The sequence below is a fragment of the Nylanderia fulva genome, unplaced genomic scaffold, assembly GCF_048542155.1.
Source record: "Nylanderia fulva isolate GAGA-0341 unplaced genomic scaffold, ASM4854215v1 Scaffold36, whole genome shotgun sequence".
NCBI classification, from domain to species: domain Eukaryota; kingdom Metazoa; phylum Arthropoda; class Insecta; order Hymenoptera; family Formicidae; genus Nylanderia; species Nylanderia fulva.
In genome coordinates this window covers 455,370-476,505 of record NW_028190433.1, presented here as the reverse complement: position 1 = coordinate 476,505, position 21,136 = coordinate 455,370, and the positions used below count along the sequence as shown (strand labels likewise).

At 31.3% G+C, this 21,136-nt stretch overlaps 2 protein-coding genes across 11 annotated transcripts in view; one reads left to right on the top strand and one right to left on the bottom strand.

Moving 5' to 3' along the window:
* Positions 1-1,499: 1,499 nt before the first annotated feature.
* Positions 1,500-12,616, top strand: sqd (RNA-binding protein squid). 8 transcript variants are annotated; one of them, XM_085485315.1, is made up of 10 exons: positions 1,500-1,840; positions 5,485-5,520; positions 5,952-5,992; positions 6,259-6,386; positions 6,573-6,719; positions 6,799-6,930; positions 7,418-7,679; positions 9,885-9,956; positions 10,817-10,934; positions 11,574-11,683. In XM_085485315.1, exons 1-9 carry the CDS (start codon positions 1,707-1,709, stop codon positions 10,879-10,881), a joined length of 1,017 nt encoding a protein of 338 aa, XP_085341441.1. In that variant the 5' UTR covers positions 1,500-1,706; the 3' UTR covers positions 10,882-10,934; positions 11,574-11,683. The 8 variants fall into 8 exon arrangements, with proteins under 8 accessions (XP_085341441.1, XP_029172920.1, XP_029172918.1 ...); XM_029317087.2 differs by lacking the exon at positions 10,817-10,934 and having other exon boundaries at positions 7,418-7,637; positions 11,574-12,616; XM_029317085.2 differs by lacking the exon at positions 10,817-10,934 and having other exon boundaries at positions 11,574-12,616.
* The window catches only part of LOC114941906 (QRFP-like peptide receptor), a 112,490-nt gene continuing 103,112 nt past the window's right edge, over positions 11,759-21,136 (bottom strand). For all 3 annotated transcript variants that reach the window (XR_014925307.1, XM_085485313.1, XM_085485314.1), the window contains one exon: positions 11,759-19,759. Coding sequence is in view for 2 of the 3 variants with exons in the window: in XM_085485313.1 (XP_085341439.1) it covers positions 19,750-19,759 (10 nt within the window). In the remaining variant the exon portion in view is untranslated. The remainder of the gene's footprint in view (positions 19,760-21,136) is intronic.

Genomic DNA, 21,136 nt, shown 5'->3' with positions numbered 1-21,136 from the left:
AACGAGGTACAAATAAGTATCTCGTACCATTCAAAATAAAAACTGTATAAATGAAAGAGATTAATATATTTTATAAAAATAATAATTATCGACGAAATATAGCTCTTATTATATATAAAAATATGCTCAGAAATTATATCGTCAAATAATTTTCATGCGCAATTGCAAATTCTAAATTGCATTTTATGCAATAACTTTTGTGAGGATCATCCTTTATATTATAAAAATAACTTTGAAATACGTACGTACATATACATCTTTGAATATACACGATGATCGATGGACCATTCCATCCATTGAATTCGTGGGCGCTGAAAAAACAAATTGGTTATAATCCATCTTCAAACTTGAACATCCGCATAAATAATATAGGTATAAATATATGTATATATGTTACCTGTTTGTCTACACCGTAACGAATACTATGTGATGCTTTATTTATCCCCATCGATCGATCATATTACGAGCGATGAAATCTTTCTGCCGAACGACGAACATTATTGATTTCGGAGAGACGAACGTCCGTGAGGGAGGAATGGCGGGAAATGCGACAGCGAAATTGAGCGGGATCCTTCGCGGCCTCCCATTGGCTGCGGCGCGCGGAACCTTCCAGCGCTCCTATTGGCTGTCCAGTTTCCCGCCAAGTCCGGCCGGCCGGAAATTTCGGCGCTCGTGTCGCTGAAGTCGCTTCTCGTTTCCTTTCTTGCGTTCCACTCTCCCCCTGCCCTCCTTCGCGTCGATGACGCACTCCCGCCAATGCTCATCGATTGGAATGTAATCAGGAACGTAAACAGTCAACTTGTTTTGGTTGATCACATGATTATTTTTTTTTCCAGCAGAGGAATGCCTATCGATAGAATGAAATTCTTTATCTCGCTGCACACTTGTTTATAAAGTTCAATCTGCATATTTGATACAATGATTTTTTTTTCACACTATTTATTAAGAAATTAATATGAATAATATATATATATATATATATATATATATATATTGTATATTATAAAAAATACAAAATAATATTAATAATTAAAGTGCGAAATAGGGTTATAAAAATCGATCATTTAATCTCCTACAGCAAAAACGAGATTCATCCATTCAACAACAAAGCGCTATATAACAATCAAAGTCGAATGAATTACCGTGTAAGTTTTCGTTGTTTACATCGTTCATGAATGAAGCTCGACGAATGCTCAATGGAAATAAATAACAGGAAAACCCTTTATTAAATTATCAATCAACAATTTGCAATCAACAAACCTTATTTTCGGCAGAGAAATCACGCGTGCAACGATCAACATGATACGGTACAAAAATTGCGGCGAAATTCAGAACGCGCGTCTCGAGAATCGATCGGTCGAGATCGAGAGGTCGGGGCGATCGAGAGCGCGTCGCACGCTCCTGAGACGGCGGCGCGCGATTGGTCGAGGGAGCGCGCGCGCGCTTGACGTCCCATGATGCCTCGCGGCGGAGTCACGAGCCGTGAAGAACGCGAGGGCCCCGGTCTTCTCCATTCGGCGGTCGAACGACGCGGACGTGTTGAGAGAGAGCGGATACATCTCGCCAAGCGAGCAGTTTTGTGCTCGACACACGCGCACGCATACATACACACATACAAACAAATACACACACACACAGTGATCACGTGCTGATCCGAGTAATTTTACGCCGTGCGTAGAATCACACGGAGGATCGAAAAGTCGACGATGGCCGATCAGGAGGGCAAGGATTTTAGCGAGGATATCGCGGAGCAGAACTTCGCCGAGCAGAACGGCGACGCCGAGAACGGTGCCGGTATGGACGCTTCCGCGGAAAACAGCCAGGAGTCTCAGGAAGACAGGTATTATTCGCCCGCCGTTTTTCTTTTTTTTTTTCTTCTCGCTCCTCTCCTCCCCCTCGTTTCGATTATTTCGGGAATTTTTTACGAAATTTTTTCCCCTCTATATCGACGACGACGATGGCTTCTCGCGGCGTAGTAAGAGTCGTTTCTGTCGCACAAAATGGCGAAGGCGTGTGCGCGAGTCGCCGCGAAAAAAATCTAATCCGCTCGCATCGGCGCGGCGCGAACGCTCGCATTACGACGACACGGAAATCTCGCCTCGCCATGGCGCGTCGCGCGCGCGGACGCTCGTCGTTTGTCGATTGGAATCCATTGATTCGAGAATATACCGAGGTTTTAACAATGTGCAGTCGCGAGTAAGAAATGAATGGAAGCACCGGCCGCGTCATCGTGCGAAGGGCGCGTCCAAGCGCTATCGGGAAGACAGAGATAGAGAGAGATGATGAAATATGGTAAATAAATGTATAATATATATATATATATATATATATATATATATATATAAATATAAATATATATATATATATATATATACATACACATATATAAATATATATATATATATATACATACACATATATAAATATATATATATATATACATACACATATATAAATATATATATATATATTTATATATATATATATATGTGTGTGTCGGAAAAAAACGCGGTCATTTTGCGGCTTGATCGCGCTAGTCACTTCCGTTACAAGCACGTGGAGATCCGTCCCTTGATCCATCGAGCGAAAATTCCAAAGTGAGTCATCTCCGTGGAGTTGATATTTTAATGCGATGATCAAATAAGGAAGAAAAAAGTATGCATCAAATTATTTAGGGCGCAAAGAAAAAGAAAAAAAAAGTTCGACATGTTTTTATAGACTTAAGTTTTTTTTCATGTAGCTATATTGTCTTGCACATTATGTGCTCCTCTTTCTTCAACCTATTCTTTTCAGCGTAACCAGATCTCGAGTTGGATGAATTTTACGATACGACAGTCATATCTGTGTAAATATTTTATATAATGCACAATTATACTCCTATTTTTCCATTTTTTCCTTTGCCACAGCATTCTATTGAAGGAATTTTACATCTTTTTTTTTTTAATTTTATTCCTTTTTTTATTTGCTTTTTTACAATGTTGCATTTTTGCACATTTTTACATATTTTTGCATTAATTTTTGAAATATCTCTGCAAAGAGAAGGGTAAGCATCATTGTAGATTAAATTTTAAAGTATATATAAAACCTTTTTAGGAAAAAAGGATGTAATCTCCAAATTGTATATTCCTAATAAAAATTAATTATATAATTAATCTTTACTTATAAATGTACATTGTATATTTGCAAAAATCATCGCTGAATATAAATTTGGAGATGTACTTCCTCTTATCCATAATTAAAAATGTGTTCGCACCAAGGGACGTGACTTCTATGTACAAAGTAACAGAAGTAAATAGCCAAACACCGGTGCTCCACTCTATACTTAACGTATCTATAATAATAAAAAAATGAATAAAATAGTGCATGCTACATTTTGCAAGAGTAACATAAGACACTTAGTATAATATGAATAAGTATTAGTCTATAACTTTATATGTGCTGCTGTTACAAGGTATACATATTTATCTGTTGAAATTTCGTAACTCTGTGTAAAATCCTTATTTCCATTCCTCTATCTAATTAATTATAGTTTTGTAATTGATAAAGAGAAAAATTGTGGGTTCTGCAGTCGATCAGATTTGTCACAACATCATGCAAATATATATAATCGTAATATCTTTATAGAGCATAAACTTTCGAATACAATTTTTTTGCCAGCTGAGTCTTCTATCTTTGTACATTGTATTGCAGCTGAATTATGGTAATAGTCAATTGCTCACGATGGACAGTATATACATTTATATATGGGATCTGTGTGAACCGTGTGAAGCCTTATACAGTGATTTCTAAGTCAGAATTATTACGAGAAGTCTACGTCGAGTTCAAGTCCATCATGTTCCCTCACGAAGCGAAGTGGAAGTCGAGTTAATTGTGTCAGATTGATAAGTCTTGCACAGATACACACTTGCCTGCTGGGTCACGCGTAGAGTAATTTCCAAATGCTGTTTGGGCGTGACCAAAGCACAGAATCACTAGGGCCAATGCAAAAATCTCCAATAGGTCAGAATGCCATTAACTCCAGTTTATGTGGCTTGATCTACAGGTGATCAACAACGGTTTTCACATGGCGGGCGGCTCGCAGGTGGGAAACATGACCCGATCAGCTACTGATTACCGGCGTGTGACTGGTGCCCACGGTATTTATCACCAGCCCTAGATGATATTAAAGATATCAAATAAAATACATAAGTTCAGATCAATTATCATATCGAATGAACTGGCAGAAAAGCGATAGAAAACAGAGCTCGTAGCTCATCATTAAAATGCAAAGAAAGAACGAAAAACATATCAAGATTTGAACCAATTCTTGCATTATATATTTGTCAATGACTATTATAAAGACAATGAGAGACAGAAAGAATGAGAAAGAGAGAGACAAGCACATACATATATATACATATATAAATACAAATAAATATTTGATATTAATGATCTATAATCTATATATTACACATATACGCATAGATATATCATTCGAAGTATCAATAATCGTCTATCATTAAATTGTAATGTAAAAACAATTTTTTTAGCTTTTGGATATAGAGTTGCAGTCTATCCTAGCATATACCATATTCTTTGGGCCAATCAGCAGTCAGAGTACCACTTGGAAAAATTAAATCTTGTTTCCTTTAGGAGCAGCTGTATGTCAACTGGAGTTGTAACTATTGCTTGGATTTACACATGAATGTCGATATAATTAGCATCTTGCTCTCTCAATGCGTTGATTTTTTTACGTATCTACTTTTTTCCAAGTTTTTAATTTTTTAATTTTTCCATATTTAAAAATTTTTTTCTTTTTTTTTCTTTTTTTTTAAATAAAACGTTCGAATCAAGGTCTCTGTGGTGTGCAAAGCAGTCTTCTCATGGTTGTTTCTCGTAACTTTTCTCAAAGGTTAAATACATATATTGTAAGCTTTTTTTCGTCACTCTAGGAATAATACCTTATTATTTTGTAATTCCTTTGTGAATTGTGACTATTGGATTTGTTAAGAAGTCTCTTCTAAATTTCGATTTGGTCTAATTAGTCGTAGCTTAAACTTATGCGTTCATAAGATATACATATAAATATTTATATATAATAATTTCTTATACTTACACGTATGCGATTATATATATATATATATATATATATATATATATATATATATATATACACATATTTGTTTAAATAATAAAATTCCCTAAATTTTTAATAAAATCGATCCAGTGCCCCTTTTGCGAATGACACTACAGGTCTGTTTCTTGCATATATCGCGCGTCTGCATTCAATTTTTTCATATCTTAACATTGATTCTGATCTTTCCAGGAGTCAAATTTAATATTTTTTATTTTCTTTTTTTTTTTTTTTTTTTTTTTTTTTTTCGATAATAAATGGAATCATTTCTTGTCAAAAGTAAATTTTTCACTTTGATCTTAATTTTTACTACCAATTAACACGTTTGAAAAAGTCATCTAGTGAAATAAATTCGTTCCATTGCTTTGCAGGTCGGGTGGAGCTAACCAGGATTCTCTGAACGATAGGTATTTTTAATATTTATTACTTTTTTCTTATTTTTTTTTTTTTAACAGTATAACGAAATGTTAAGAAAGGGAAAGAAAAATTGCATGCAATTATATGTATGAGATGATGAAAAACTTTAAAAAATGCAAAAGTTACGCATCCAGGTGATAATCGGCTACGATTACTTCGTAACTTGTAATAGTCACTTGCGAAAGAGGCCGGAGCACATTATGCGCTATCTTTTACCGTTTTTATTACAGATAACTTTTTTGCGCACAGTTGCAGAGATTTGACAATTTGTCGACATCGCAATCCTGAATTACGATCCTATTTAAACTGATAAACTGTAAATTATTCGCCATAAATATTCGGTTCCATAATAGTAATTAAAAATTTTAAATTACATTTTGTTCGCTTCCATTAGTTTTAACTTTTTGTTCTTTTTTCGCAGGAAATTATTTGTTGGTGGTTTAAGTTGGGAAACAACTGACAGTGAGTAATTCTTGCTTCCTAAAATTATCTCTAAATGATAGACAAGTTCTGCAAAGTTCTAAAAAAACGTGTAAAAATAGAAAACAAAAAGCATGATGTTACTTCTTAGGACACCTTTGGATGACAATGTCAAAAAAATGGCTGTCATGTGAAAAGAATTTTTTTACTGAAGCTTAATAACGATTAGTTATATAATTATTTTTGAAATGACTCGAGTGTGTTGTCATTTTTTAATAATTCTTACAAAGATTGTTATCAATTTTTAGAGGAACTGAGAGAACATTTTAGCGCATACGGCGATATCGAAAGTATCAATGTCAAGACAGATCCTAATACAGGACGATCGAGAGGATTTGCGTTTATCGTCTTTGCTAAGGCTGAATCTCTTGATAAGGTATTTAATTTTATATTTTTTTATTTGCTGATTTTATGTTGTCTTATATGTATGATGATACTTTAAGTCAGTTCTGCTACCGAGTGTCTATGACGACAATTTTTTTTTCTGAGTTATTTAAAAAATTTTAATAAACCATTACATTTAAAACAATCCTTTTCTAAAAAAAAAACGTGTATCTTACAGATTATGGGAGCTGGTGATCATGTCATCAATAATAAAAAGGTTGATCCCAAGAAGGCGAAAGCCAGACATGGTAAAATATTTGTCGGCGGTCTTTCAACGGAACTTTCCGACGATGATATCAAAAATTTCTTCTCACAATTTGGAACCGTAAGCATCATATCATTTTTGCACATTAAATACTTTCAAATTAACATAAATAACGGCGGAATATTTGAAAATCTTCCAGATCGTCGAGGTGGAGATGCCGTTCGATAAAACAAAGAATCAGAGGAAGGGATTCTGTTTCATCACTTTCGAATCTGAACAAGTGGTTAATGAATTATTGAAGACCTCAAAACAAACAATAAATGGTAAAGAGGTGAGTGAATAAAATACAATCACATATTATTATTAGTCTTTAGTCAAATACTAAACCCCATTAAAAAGTTTCTCTTTAAATATTTTTTCTCTTAAGATAATTAAGAATAATAAGGTCCTACGCACAATAGAGAAAATATCAAGAATAAATATTAAATATTAAAAATAAGTTATTTTAAAATAATAAAATCGAAAAGACTAATATAAAAATATAAATTTGAGTATAGGACTAGTAAGAGCTCTATGCTTGAATTTGTATATCAAACTTTTTAAATTTTATTATTTTAAAATAATCACTATTTCTAATATTTAATATTTATTCCTAATATTTTCTCTATTGTGCGCAGGGTCTAAGGATTTGATGCAAGATTTTTATTTTTATTTAAATGATCTTTTTTGTTATAGATATAACTATTTAATAATTCACTACTTAATAATCTTACTAATACCCTTACTAACTACCCCTACTAATTAATAATCTTAAATAGGTCGATGTAAAGAAGGCGACACCCAAACCCGATGGTATGATCGGTATGCGCGGTGGACCGGGCGTTCGTGGTAGTCGTGGCGGCAGAGGTGGCCGAGGTCGTGGATTCGGTCAGGGCGGATGGGGACAAGGTGGCTATGGCGGCAGTTACAGCAGTGGCTACGGCCAAGGAGGATACGGCAGTGGCTACGATGGATATGGATACGATTATTACGGTGGCGGTGGGTACGGAGGTTACGGTGGCTACGACTACAGTGGATACGGTAATTTTATTGACTATTAATTAGAGTCGCGATTCAACAAATTTTCTACGTCTGTATTGTGGAAAATTTTGTTTTTTGCTTTTTTTGTTTATTTTTTTCTTCCGAGAAAAAAGTGATGATTATTAATATAATTATTCGTTGTTACCGTCCCAATGTATTCGATAGACGCAACAAATAAAAAAATCTAAAAAATGTATATATATATATACATATTATGTCTGATTAATTCCTCTGTCGCATGCAAAGTGTTATGCTACTTGAATTTTTCTTTATTTATCTTTCTTATTAATAATTGATATAAATAATGCAAAAATTTTTATTTTACTATAAAGTAATTTAAAAGATATCATATGCGATCATATCATCTGCCTCGATATTTATTTTTTTAGTATGTATTACTCAGTTATGCAAAAGATGGAATGATCAGAAATTGACATTTTATGTATATATTGTACAAAGTGATAAAATATAGTGATATTAGTCATAACTTGATAGAGTGTGAGTGTTGATTTATAGGCTGATCAATTATAATTAATCAATAAAAAGATGGCAAATTAGTTGATCATCAGTGATAAGAAGCTAATTATAATTTATCTCGACTATTGCTTTTATGCATAACTACTGTAAATCAGCAACTCAAACTCATGAAATATGTCTTTTGGATTATGTTCTTTGTATAGCATGATACAATCCATAATAGATTCATGCAATTAATATCATCAGAATTTTCGAAAATTATATGAATCGAACATAATCCGGCTTATCTCTTTAAATTTTTTTTTCTACTTTAAATCTTTTTTCCTTTTTTATTTTAATTCTTTTATTTACAAAGTGTTTAGTTTCACTCACTGAACTATAACCAAACTAATATATCTAGTATCTACTAATAATAATTACTGAGTCTATGACAGTTATATAGTCATATATAGTCTTTGACAGTTTATAGATATTGTATCAACATAATTATAAATTTCCACATAAGCACATATATGTATATAAATAAATGTGACAAAATTGATTGAACAGTGAATGAGAGAAAATTTTTACAATATCTCTTGTGATCTTTAAACAATTTAAATATCTATAAATTAAAGCAAATAATTGCATGTATAACAACATATATCCTTTTTTATTTGCCGTTTATTAATAATATATTTATATTTATAAAATTAATTGATGCATATTACTAAATGTAATTCACTTTCTTAAATCTCTTTAAAATGTCTTTTGTTTTCATAAACTTAAAAAATCATGCACTCGCTGTAACGTGATTTTTCATGAAACTACAAAATATGTGTATGTGCTTATGTAGAGAACATTAAAGTAAAGCTGTATAGGACAATATGTTATATTAAATTACGAATATGTACATACATTGAATCCTTTGGTCCCGCTTCTAATCTCGCTTCGTTTCTCGCATGATGTTTCTTGCTTGTACCACACTTCATAACGAGCATGTCAAATCTAATGAAACCGCAAAGTGCAAAGGCTAAACATACATATGCTCTCACGACAACAACATGAGAATAGAAATGATTCTATCTCGTATGATTTCCGAGATTAACTCAGGGGCATGTTATTTGAGTCAAGAGACTATTAAAGTTCATAGAGAATACGAGTTGGAACAATTTCTGTGTGTATCCTAATAGTTTATTTAATCAGAATATTTTATTTAAAAAAACCTCATCTCTCGTTTCTTTATTTTATCGGTTTTTGGGAAACATGTTAACATTACTCTTACTCACATATAATTAAAATAATTTTCAGCATGAATATCTAAATCTTTCAATGCATAAACTTTACATGCATGTAATTTTTGCATTCATACAATTGTAATTAAATCGTTCAAATAGTGTACTCCAATAATTTCTGCATTCTTTCTCAACAGTCTTTGTATTCAGAAATTTTAAACGAGAAAGCTGCCTTTTGTTCATGTAGAATATCAAAACGTTGTATTATGTAGTACAGTCATTAATGCCTTTTAGGATATATTTCGATATAAAAAAATAAAACTATTAGTATTAGACATGAATAAATTATTAGTATCATTATGTGAAGTAATGAATTTTTATTGTTTTCGAGCGCCGCGTACACGCGCATTTTTTCTTTTAATGTAGAAGAAAATGAACTTATGTGTGTATCTCGATACGTATACAAATAACTGATCCCATATGCTCTTTATGCCGTGTGTTCCATGAAACGCAGACGGATACGGCTACGGCGGTGGTAATTACGATGGTGGCTACAGTGGTGGGCGTGGTGGTGCACGCGGCAAAGGTACACATTATAGCGTCCTTTTTCTCCCTTGAATTTCATATTTATCCCCCATCGGTCACATTTTAAGTAGTATTATATTCCATCGTCCATGTTCGTATTTTCTCATGCATATTAATCGTCCCTTTTTTTTTTCGTTTCTCACAAAGTAAAAAATTTCACATATCCGCTTTCTCTTCCTCTCTCACTTCCTTTTCTTCTTCGTCCCTCACTTGAATATCTGTTTTATTTACTTTTTGCATTATTTGTTCCATAATTGTTACGTGTTATATATATGTGAAACATATGAATATAATTTTTTGTTAACTGATGAAAAGATCAGATTTATCAGAACAAAACAGGCGTCATTATTGTAAAATTTTATTATATAGAATGCAATAAATTTTTTATTAGTGCAATATATTGTAAAACATATATATATTTTACGATATATTTTTTTGATAAAAATTTTTCGGTAAATATTATTTCTGTAAACGTGAAAAAAATACAATATTTTTATATTCTACAATATTTTTATATTCATCTGTTCACAAAAAATTAACTTTGTTTTTCCTTTTTCTAACAATACATATCCTCGATTTAGCCATTGATAGCTCTAGAAATCTAAATAAGGAAGACGAGAAAAGTATAAATTGGAACGCAGCCTGCAGCTTACTACCTTAGCCTGTAGCCTTAGATACTCGATAATCTTCTTTCGGCTTGTACTATCTACTATCTTTTAGCTCTATTATTTTCAAAGAGATATGCTTGACATTTTTTTTATTATTTACATGTCATTAGTTTCTTGTAAGGATAAACAAATGTTTCGTACAACTGGGTGGGAGGGTTTGACTAACAATGTGCGTCACATGGGTATGTTCCAGGAGGTTCAGGCTATGGTGGCAAGCAGAGAGGTGGTCGTCAAAACCAGAGGCATCAACCCTATTAATGAGGAGATTCTTCTCATTTGCGACCGCAATGCAATTTGCATTGTAACTGCCGGTGAGTCAGCTCCAAAGTTCCTAATGCTCTTGCCTCTATCTCTGCACATCTTGCCAAATCATACGAAGATTCATGTGTATTAGAAAAGTATCGATTTTTTTATATCTGTAAAATAATGTATGTGCATATAAATCTTTGAGATTATTCAGATATTTTATTGAGATAAAATCTAAAATTCCGATTTCTCAAAAGCTAAAAAGTGAGATATGTGCACTTACATCTTTTGATTTTCTATTTTAATTTTTTGAGCGTTTACAAATAAATATAGTTTAATTATAAATAAAATTTCTTAATTATAAGTTTTTGAAAAAGATTAAAGCTATCATTTTTTTTCCTTATAATCCTTAGTCTACAAGTCGTGATTGTCAAAATCGTTTATATAATCTTGAATAAATATTATGTTTTTTGTATGTGTATTGCAAAAAACGTTATACGTTGTTATTTTTACTGTGCCAATTGTTACGTCGAACCTTATTTCTATAATCCAAGTCCATATTGTATATTTGTTATACCTTCGTCCGCATCAAATTAATGATGTATATTTATTTATTGTATTTTATTAATCTTAATTTGTGTTTGAAATAAAAAATGTGCAATGTATATAATTCAATACGAGTTTTCTTTCTTTTTCTTTTTCAGGTAATACGGAGCGCAATTTCCGTTCTTCAAGATTACATTACTCGCCCAATCATTCCACTAAATCACGTTATCTTCGGCAAGAATACCGAAAAGCGAGAACTCAACAATCAGATTTTTAACAAATTATTTGTTTTCTTTCTTTTTTTGTATATATAAATGTATACATATTTGCTTTTGAATTCCCATAGAGCATTTGCGTCCGCATCGCATAGCATATCGTGAATAATTATATTGATAGATTATTTTAATTTTGTCTACAAGATATAACACGATGTGGAGAAAAAAAACTACCGTATATGAGTAAGCAGGCAATGTTGTACTTTTTACATAGCATGCAAAAATAGTGAGTAAGAAAAGAGATAAGTCGAACTGTTTATAATAAGTGTGCGAGGTATGAAACGAGATAAAAGGATTATTGCTTCCTCTCTTATTAGTAAGATAATAGGATTAAATAAATTCTCGTTTTGTGTACATATCTCATATATCCATTTGTAGTGTGCTCTGACCTCCTATACGGTAACTTATTTTTTTTCTTTTTAAAACGCGACATGTACACATTTGTTTGAAACGTATAGGAAAATAATCATTTATATATTAGATTTAAATAAGACTGACACATACGCAACACACTTAAAGAAATGTATCAGACTTATTGATAGAACTAATACTCTGTGAATTCTGTCACACACACATCTGCGATCTGTTTTAAGTGTTTTCATTCTGGAAAATGACAATGCACTTAACTTGTCGCAGCGTGCGCTAAGACAAAATTCTTGCTCGAACAAAGAACAGCGCATGTACATTATATTTATATAATCGACATTCTCATTCTACAAAATGAGAAAATTGTCACAGTAAGATTTTTAAAGTACAACAGACAATATTGTATTGAAAATAATGCAATATTGAGATGTATTGTATTTTTGTCCGAGTAACATACTATGTTCTGATCCTATGTCACAAAAAGTATTATACAAGTTAAAAGAATAATCTTATGTTAGCTCTAAAAATTATTATTTAAAATAAATTATATATCCCCAAAATTATTGATCTTTCTAATATTTTTACCAATCACATTCCAAATCCTACAACTTTTCTGCCAAAAATTTAACGATACAGTTGATGAAATAATTGTTTTATATATATATGTTACAGTTGAAAAGATGTGTATGTTCTCTCTAAAATATATAGACATAAGTACAATAATAGCAGTTTATTTATTATCTCTATTAGAATTATCTTACATAAAATCGCATCTATTTTATTTACACATTACTCTGTTCGATTGAATGAAAAATTAATCTTGTTCAGATAGTAACGATTATTCCGTGATGTTAATTAATATCTAGTGATTTTCATGTTTTTATATATAGATCCATAAAAAGAATATCAAGTGAGATTTATTTAATTGAACACAGATAATGATCACAAATGAGTCAATTAAAATTACATTCATATATACGTATATATACATGACGTGTATAGGTATACAATATAATAAAAATACAAAATAAGAACGTGATATTATCAAACTCTGATTATAGAAATAGAAATAGATTTACGCGCCTGCGATAAATATAATATACATAATATAATTATCGTAAAATTGTTCTTTATTCACTTTTATCTTTCGATGAAAATTTTTCGAACTCTAAATTTTAAAAAATACAACACCCCAGCAACAATTGATTCTAATTTTAATTAATGTATATTCACTTTACGAAGAGGAATTTGGTAAATGATCGAAACACGAGAAGGAGTCATTAGGATGATTATCCTGGAAATGAACAAGGCGGATCTATATGCGTTCCGTAATTAGTAGTGCTCGTCCAGTAATTACTCCTCACTTAACATTCCAGGTAGAACAGAAAGTCAAAATAATGTCATTATTTAATCATAATTTAGGTATCAAATGATATCATTTTGATATCATTTGATACCTAAATTATGATTAAATAATGACAAGTGACATTATTTGAACTTTCTGTTCTACCTGGGATTCTCGCATTGATGACAATTGCATTTTGATTAGATTCGTTTAACTGATTAAATTTGATTTGAGAGATGCAAATGTTTTCTTAAATAATATTTGCAATTTTCTGTTGCTATATTTTTTGTCTCTGCGAGAAATACAAAGATAAATAAAATATATAGCATAAATTTTGCATTAAACTGTTAAAAATTTACAATATAAACACATGTGTAACAAAAAGATTTACATTAAGTTTTCAAGATGTGATGCTAAATAGCATTGAATCATCAATAACATAAAAATGTTAAATAACAATTAAATTTGTAAAGAAATTTGAAAAATTCAAATTTATTCTACACAAACTATATCAAAAACTAAAAAGCTATCAAATAATAAATATTAGATTCTTTAAATACTATACACATTTATTATATAAATAAAAATTCGAAATATGTAGCAATATTACTTTCAATTTCAATCACAAATCATCACGTTATAATTTAGCACACACGCATTTTTATTTATATCAAAAAATATATGGTAAAAATGTAAAAAGAAATGTACAAAATTTATAAATTCTACGTAGCTTTATAGAAAAGAATTCTATTATATCGAAATTTCTAACAAGTAACACTACCCAAGTGCCACTCGCCGATTTTGATATACTTAGAATATGTTGTAGTCTAGATTAAAATAAGAGACACGCATTTTTTTATACGTGCCCATACGGCCGTTAAAGTGGTGAAAACCCTCTTGAAGAAAAATAGGTTTTTATCTTTCTGAGCAAATATCGTCGAAACAGTAGATATAAAAAAAATTTTCAAACAAAATTTTTATGGTTTCTAATGTACTTTAAAACTGTGCAATCAAATTTTCGAAAAAGGCACTTGGGTAGTGTTACTTGTAAGAGAAAAAAATTTCTCGCGCGCTTTTTCCAAGGAGAAACAAAGTTTCATTAATTAAGATCAAAGCAAAAAATATAATGAAACAAAAGATGCATTAAACTTATTGCTGGCAATTGCACTTTTGCTCGTTATCGCGAACTGGAATTTCATCTTCAACATATCTGAAGTAACGAATCGAATATCTTGAAGTGTTAAGGGAAGCTAGCGTTTATAATACTTCGCACTTAAAGTGTATTGATTTTTCAAGTAAATTTATCTCTCAATAAACTAACATTTAACAGTTGTTATTTCTAACACAAATAATATATTGAATAATATATGCAAAATCACAAATGATTAGATGAAATTTCAACAAATTAATAATTAAAAGAGACTACATGCCTTTTTTTAAGAAAGGGATTCCCAAGAATTCAATGTTTGGCTGATTCTCGAGTTTTATTTGTCCATTCAAGATTTCGTTCAACCATATTAGTAATTTTCGATACGATCTATCATATATGCAATACAATACAGCGAATAATGTCCGATTACGGTAAGACGGTTCCTTGCAAGTAGCAAAGTCACCCCATCAAAATATCGGATGTCACGCGCAGAATCCATCAAAGACTTGGAACGTAATTAATCTTTGGCAGTAATGAGGTTGTAACGCGAATTAATTCCCTTCAATATCGTCTCATATGTTTATAAGTCGGTACATTAATCTTTCGCAATATTTCAGCGCGTTTTAAGAAAAAAATTTGTGTCTGAGAGAGGTAAAGCATAAGAGTGTGATTGCTATAATTTTTCTCGATTTGTTCCCCCAACTTTAGGGGGCTAATCTTGAATGAAAAGCGTTGTTGGACCATATATTTACAGGAACTTTTTTCTTATTTTGACCTCTAGAATACGCCTTTAAAATCTCTGACATAATTTTAAATGTGTATATACCATATATAGACACACGTACACATGTATACATATACTATAAGCTGTAGATTGTATAATAACTATCTTCGTGAAACCATTTATTGTGCTCACATGCTTTCATCCTTCTCGTCGGCGTTTTCCCTCGAGTGGACATTCCATTGTACTTTTTTCTTGCAACATGATATGATTAGGCGCATTACACAGCTTTATTCCGCTTCTCTTATATTAGCTATACCGTTTATCTTTTTTTTCGCTCGCCGTACCATATTTCAGATCTTCTTATATCAATTACGAGAGAGATATTGCTCCAAATAACAACGCTATCTCTTTCTTTTTTCCGAAAGTCGAAATTCCCCTTTTCAAATCAAATGTATCGAATTTGTTATGATAATCGATTTCACGACTATTCATGTTTACGTTACTATATTATATGACATATTCGCCTCGTATTTGCGCTTTCTCATGAAATTCGGTGGATTTGATGGTATTTGAACGAATCACGTACTTGTGTATCTGACAGAAATTTGTATTATTGCGATATGAATATATAATGTGTATCACTTTAGAAATTGAATCCTTCTTTCCCGAATTTGTAATTAAAATATAACTAGTAAATGCAACGTATATAAACGTATAGAGTACGATAATGCACGTACGAATAATCATATCGCAAATCCCATCTATTTGATTATCTCATCACGAATAATACAAGACACAATGTAGTTACCGCGACATAAATTCCATACATAAATGACAATAAATTACGCTTTAATTAATTATATGTTCAAACGTGATCGTTGAATATTTTGTGTGGTCTCGATTGGTCGAGAGTCTCGCATTATTTGCATAACTCGGGGATACAAACATTCAAAATTAGCAACTACGTACGTAACTATGTTGTGGGAGCTATACACAGTGACATAATATTATACATATATGTTAGATGATACACATAATTTAGCATTGAGGCTTCGTGAGAATTTAAGATCGGACAATATGACGAGAAAAGAGAGAAGATGGACCGAAGTAAAAATTCGCAATGAAAAGGGCAATGCAAAATTGTTCATATTTACCATATATATATTTGATATTCGCTCTATATAGGATATCGTAATCTAGATAGATATCGTTCCAAGAGAAAAGTTGACTAGTATGTATTTAAACATTTAAAGCCGTTTATAACATCTAATCACATGCGAAGTGTACAATTTGTACTTGACATTATATACACTTACTTAAGTTACTCGCGTATACAGATACATATACGCACCCTGTGGAAAATATACAATTCTTTATGTTGTATAGATTTAATTAATATAATTACTATACACACAAAGTGCGAAGATCGATCTTTCATTCCCGAGATTCACACCCAGTTTTAAAAATATATTCTCTCTTCTGTCATATATTTACAATTAAATGTAATTAACAAGATGGTAATTAACAAGGTGAAGACATGATAATTTAGCAAAAACATGTTTAAGCGTAGCTTTACTTATCTAAAAAAATATCTTATTTCTCTATAAAATAAAAATTTATTTTAAAATATATGTAGCAAATTTTGTTTTGAATCATGATTGTCGCGTCAATGTCTTGAAATTATTAAGTTCCTATAGCAACAAATTGTATGCATATTATAAAATATTATATCTTGTATTTTTCATCCTCAATGTTATAATTGATATATCTCGATAGATCGCGATTGCATTTTAAAAAAGATTTTATTACAATTAACTTTATTAAGTTTTGCAAAAAAATATCTTATTATTAATTGTGATTCTCGGCGATTGAAAGTCGATGTGAGAATAATTTTATTACGTATATCTTATCACGATTTGTCTTTAATAGACTCTAATCATTATAGTCTGCATAATACTTCAAACAAAGATTGTATTTGTTTTGAACGCTTTCAGCGCTATAAATATCTTCTGTCTTCGTTTGATATTCAAATTACAACGAAAACAGAAATTGCTTATAACGCTGAAAGCGTCAAAGCGAACGCAGCCATAGTAAATTGATAAAATCTTGAAGTGAAATTAGCGTCATATTAATATTATCATGTATTATTTGATGAATAATTTAATTTCAATAAGTAAATTATTTCTACATTGCTGATTCAGTCTGTCAAGTGTTTCATAAAAAATCTATGTTCCCCACATATTCGACAAAAAAATTATAAATGATATAAATTAACCCTCTAAAATAAATCGAAAAAGTATCTCAGTACTCAAGAGTGTACTTTTATATTCACTGAAAGAATTATTCGATGGCCTTCCTAATGTGTATACTTCAATAACATATTTCTATACATTATTTTACAATTACGAGATTAAAGCCAACGACTTGAGATTAAAACTTTAAGATATAGATTTTTCGTCCTTATTCTTTCGTGCAAACACAGATATAATGCAGATGAAAGCTGTTGCACATTATGCAAACGTTAATTTTAATTCTGCGTGCGATGCGGCATGAGTGTCACAAGTATATTACAAGATTATCGCGCCCTTAATGTATATTTCGTTAGTTATATCTCATTTATAACTATCAGAAATTTGTTACGCTCCTTGTGGTATTTATAACATCATCTCGATAAACACGAAACATCGCGTGATATCACATATTTGTCAAATCTAAAAGAGAAAACGTTTAAATAGCGTAATACTTATTTACTTACGTATTTTCTATACATTGATCAGCGACTTGGTTTCCCCAGTTTTTCTTTTTTTTTTTAATAATACGATTTACTATCGAAAACCCGCGCATTTACCGCCGGGTCGTTAAGAGTTATATATATATTAAAAGTCTTTTAACATAATATAGCCTATATTATTATTACTAATATTATAGATAAAATAACCTACAATAATATTTGGTATTAAGAATTTGAAAAGTAATCATGAAAAAAAGAGAAAATGCAATATTCTCCTGAGTAACAAACCGAGATTACTCATTTAAAATTCACTGTCGATTCTCTTAATATGGACACGCTGCAACAAGCTAATTAATCTACTTACAATTATATTCTCCTGTAAACGTTTAATGTTTCGAGAATATGCTACGAATATTCACGATAAATTACGTCATTGCTCTGAAAGGTTTTGGAATATGACACTTTGAGAAGTTATGACACATATATACAAATATAAATGTTAAATCGATAGTTTCCGTCTGTCACAGTTGCAGAAACTCATGTGAGAGAATGTTCATCGATCGCTTGTTGAGCTCGCGTCACATTTGGCAAATGTTTCCTAAATAGTATGCAATTACATTTGTTGCCCCGTCTGTTTGTGTAATACACTGCATCTAATATACTGCTTTCTAGAACGTATCGAGTTTATTTATGAAACATTTGTCGAAACGATTTCCCTTCTATAACGTTTATAATCGGTGCATTTTGCGTCGCATTTCTGACAATGATAAATAAAATCCCTATAAGCGCATGATATTATTTAATATTCTAGACGTATTCTTAGAATATTAAATATTCTAAAAATACGCCTAGAATATTGCTTAAATATTAAATAATATCATACGCTTATAGGGATAGAGTTATCAAACACTATATTTCCTCTTTGAAAAAAAAAACTCAGCAGAAATTAGATCAAAATGTTCGCAACAAAACACGCACTATTTCTAGCTTCAAATTTAGCTAAAGTAGTGTTTTATTTGCGAGAAGCAGAATTCCTAAAATTGGAAGAACGGCAAGAATATCTTATTTTTTATCTAATTATTCTTAAGCGATTCTATACGAATTAAAGAGACACGTACCGACATTTAAAAATTTTCAGAGAATTCTTCAAACGAATATAATATATGTATATTTATTCTTTAATCCTGCATAATTCTCTGCTGCATTTACCGAGTGCTTTTATAGTTTTCGCGCGAGATAATCTTCGTAAGATTTCTAAATCCGGACGATATCGTACGCTATTTACGGCTCGACTACCCTGGTTGCTCACGCCTGAAGCCCACTTTTCTGACCCTTATCCACCCACTCTCGCAGCTTTAACCGTATAAACGTTGAAACGTCCAATTGTCCGAATATCCAATTAATCAACTGTCCAATTATCTTGCCCACGGGACGAGTGAATGCTGGCGTTATGAGGTGCGACACGAAGGTAATAAATAGACCATGTTCGGGAACTTACATCATCTACGAGAGATTGCCTTAGAAGATATAGAAGTTTCGCACTCGCGTTGGAGTCACTGTCGCTTCATGTAAGTTCTATGTCACTCTCGAGACAGTCGATGTAGACAGGGACAAGGTCGTCCCGCGTTCATAAAACTTGTAATCGTCCTCCTTTTCTTGATTTATTCACGTTTCACTGTCGGAAATCCTCCCCTATCTGACGGAGACTTCCCTCGGCGATCTGATCCGGGAATGAAGAAAGAATCAGGTCCATCTAAAAACAGAAGATGAGAGACAGTGAGTATATATAGAGAAAGAGAGTAAGAGTTAGGGATGAAGGGAGAAAGAGACGTGGCAATAGAATTTCATTATCTGGCGGAATTTGAAGAGAGAGAGTAAATCGCGAGAGACGTTCTCTGCAGCGGATTACATTTGAACGAGAAAATCTGACTGCGAACGCTGATGTCTCGTCTCACACTGATGCAGAGCGTGCTCTGAGAAGCAAATGATTCGTAGATTAACTCTTAGCCTGAGGCAATCTATTTTTTTTACCGTCCAACCCGACACCTTGTGAGACAAAAAAATATTACCAAGATTTTTATAACGACGAAAAAAAATTATAGAGGAAAAATGTAGGTTTTACTAATTAAAAAAGAAATTAGTATTATAATCTAATTAAAGCTCTCTTTTATAGCTCTCGAACTTAAATTATCTTATTTCTTGATTATTCTCTTTCAGTTATTTGCGCTATTTTAGTATACATAATCATCGAACATTATATTTCCCTGAATAGATCAAATACAAAATCATATAGTAACTAAAGGATACACTTTTATATTCGATTTCCATCGTTATTTTATCTCTGTAATGATATAATATTAATTTCTCCTTATGATAAAACATTCATAACATTGACATTTCTTATAAAACGTGATTAAGGATTACTAAATTATTAAGAAACTTTCTGAGAAACTGATTGATAAGCAGATTTGAGAAGATTTATGAAGTGGACCTAAGATTTTCGAATCTTTTTCTCGATATTTTGCTTTAGGGAGTTATTAAGTGAGATTTTTACGTTACTAAGTCTTGAAAGAGCTTTATATCGTTAAATGTTTAAAAACAAAATATATCAAAAAGGAGTTATAATACGAAACATGTACAAACAATACTATTCTGTTATGTATAACATTGAAGGGTCGATTTTGTAAATATTTATTGATATCTTTTCTCGCAGTAAATAATAAAACCATATAATAGCAAATATATATTTAAATAAGTCATATTTATATTCATAAATCCAATATGTTTGTGAAAATTACGTTTTACCCGCAAGACATAACAAATAAATATTACAAATAAATCGTAATATTTACGAAGATAACAAGAAAACTTTTCGTGAGCATGAAAATTACTGAATGTTATCGCAAAAAATTCAACAAATAATTCGTTTATTTTTCTCTATATTCGCAAATAATTCATATATATTTTGCTTGTACTTGTTAGTATAATCACACAAATAAATTAGTAACAATTAGTTACAATTATTTACGGCGATAAATTATAGAAAGATTAAAATTGTATATTATCAGTATTAAAATTAATAAATACACAACAAAAGAAGAAATGTATTATAAAACAGTATAAAACAGAG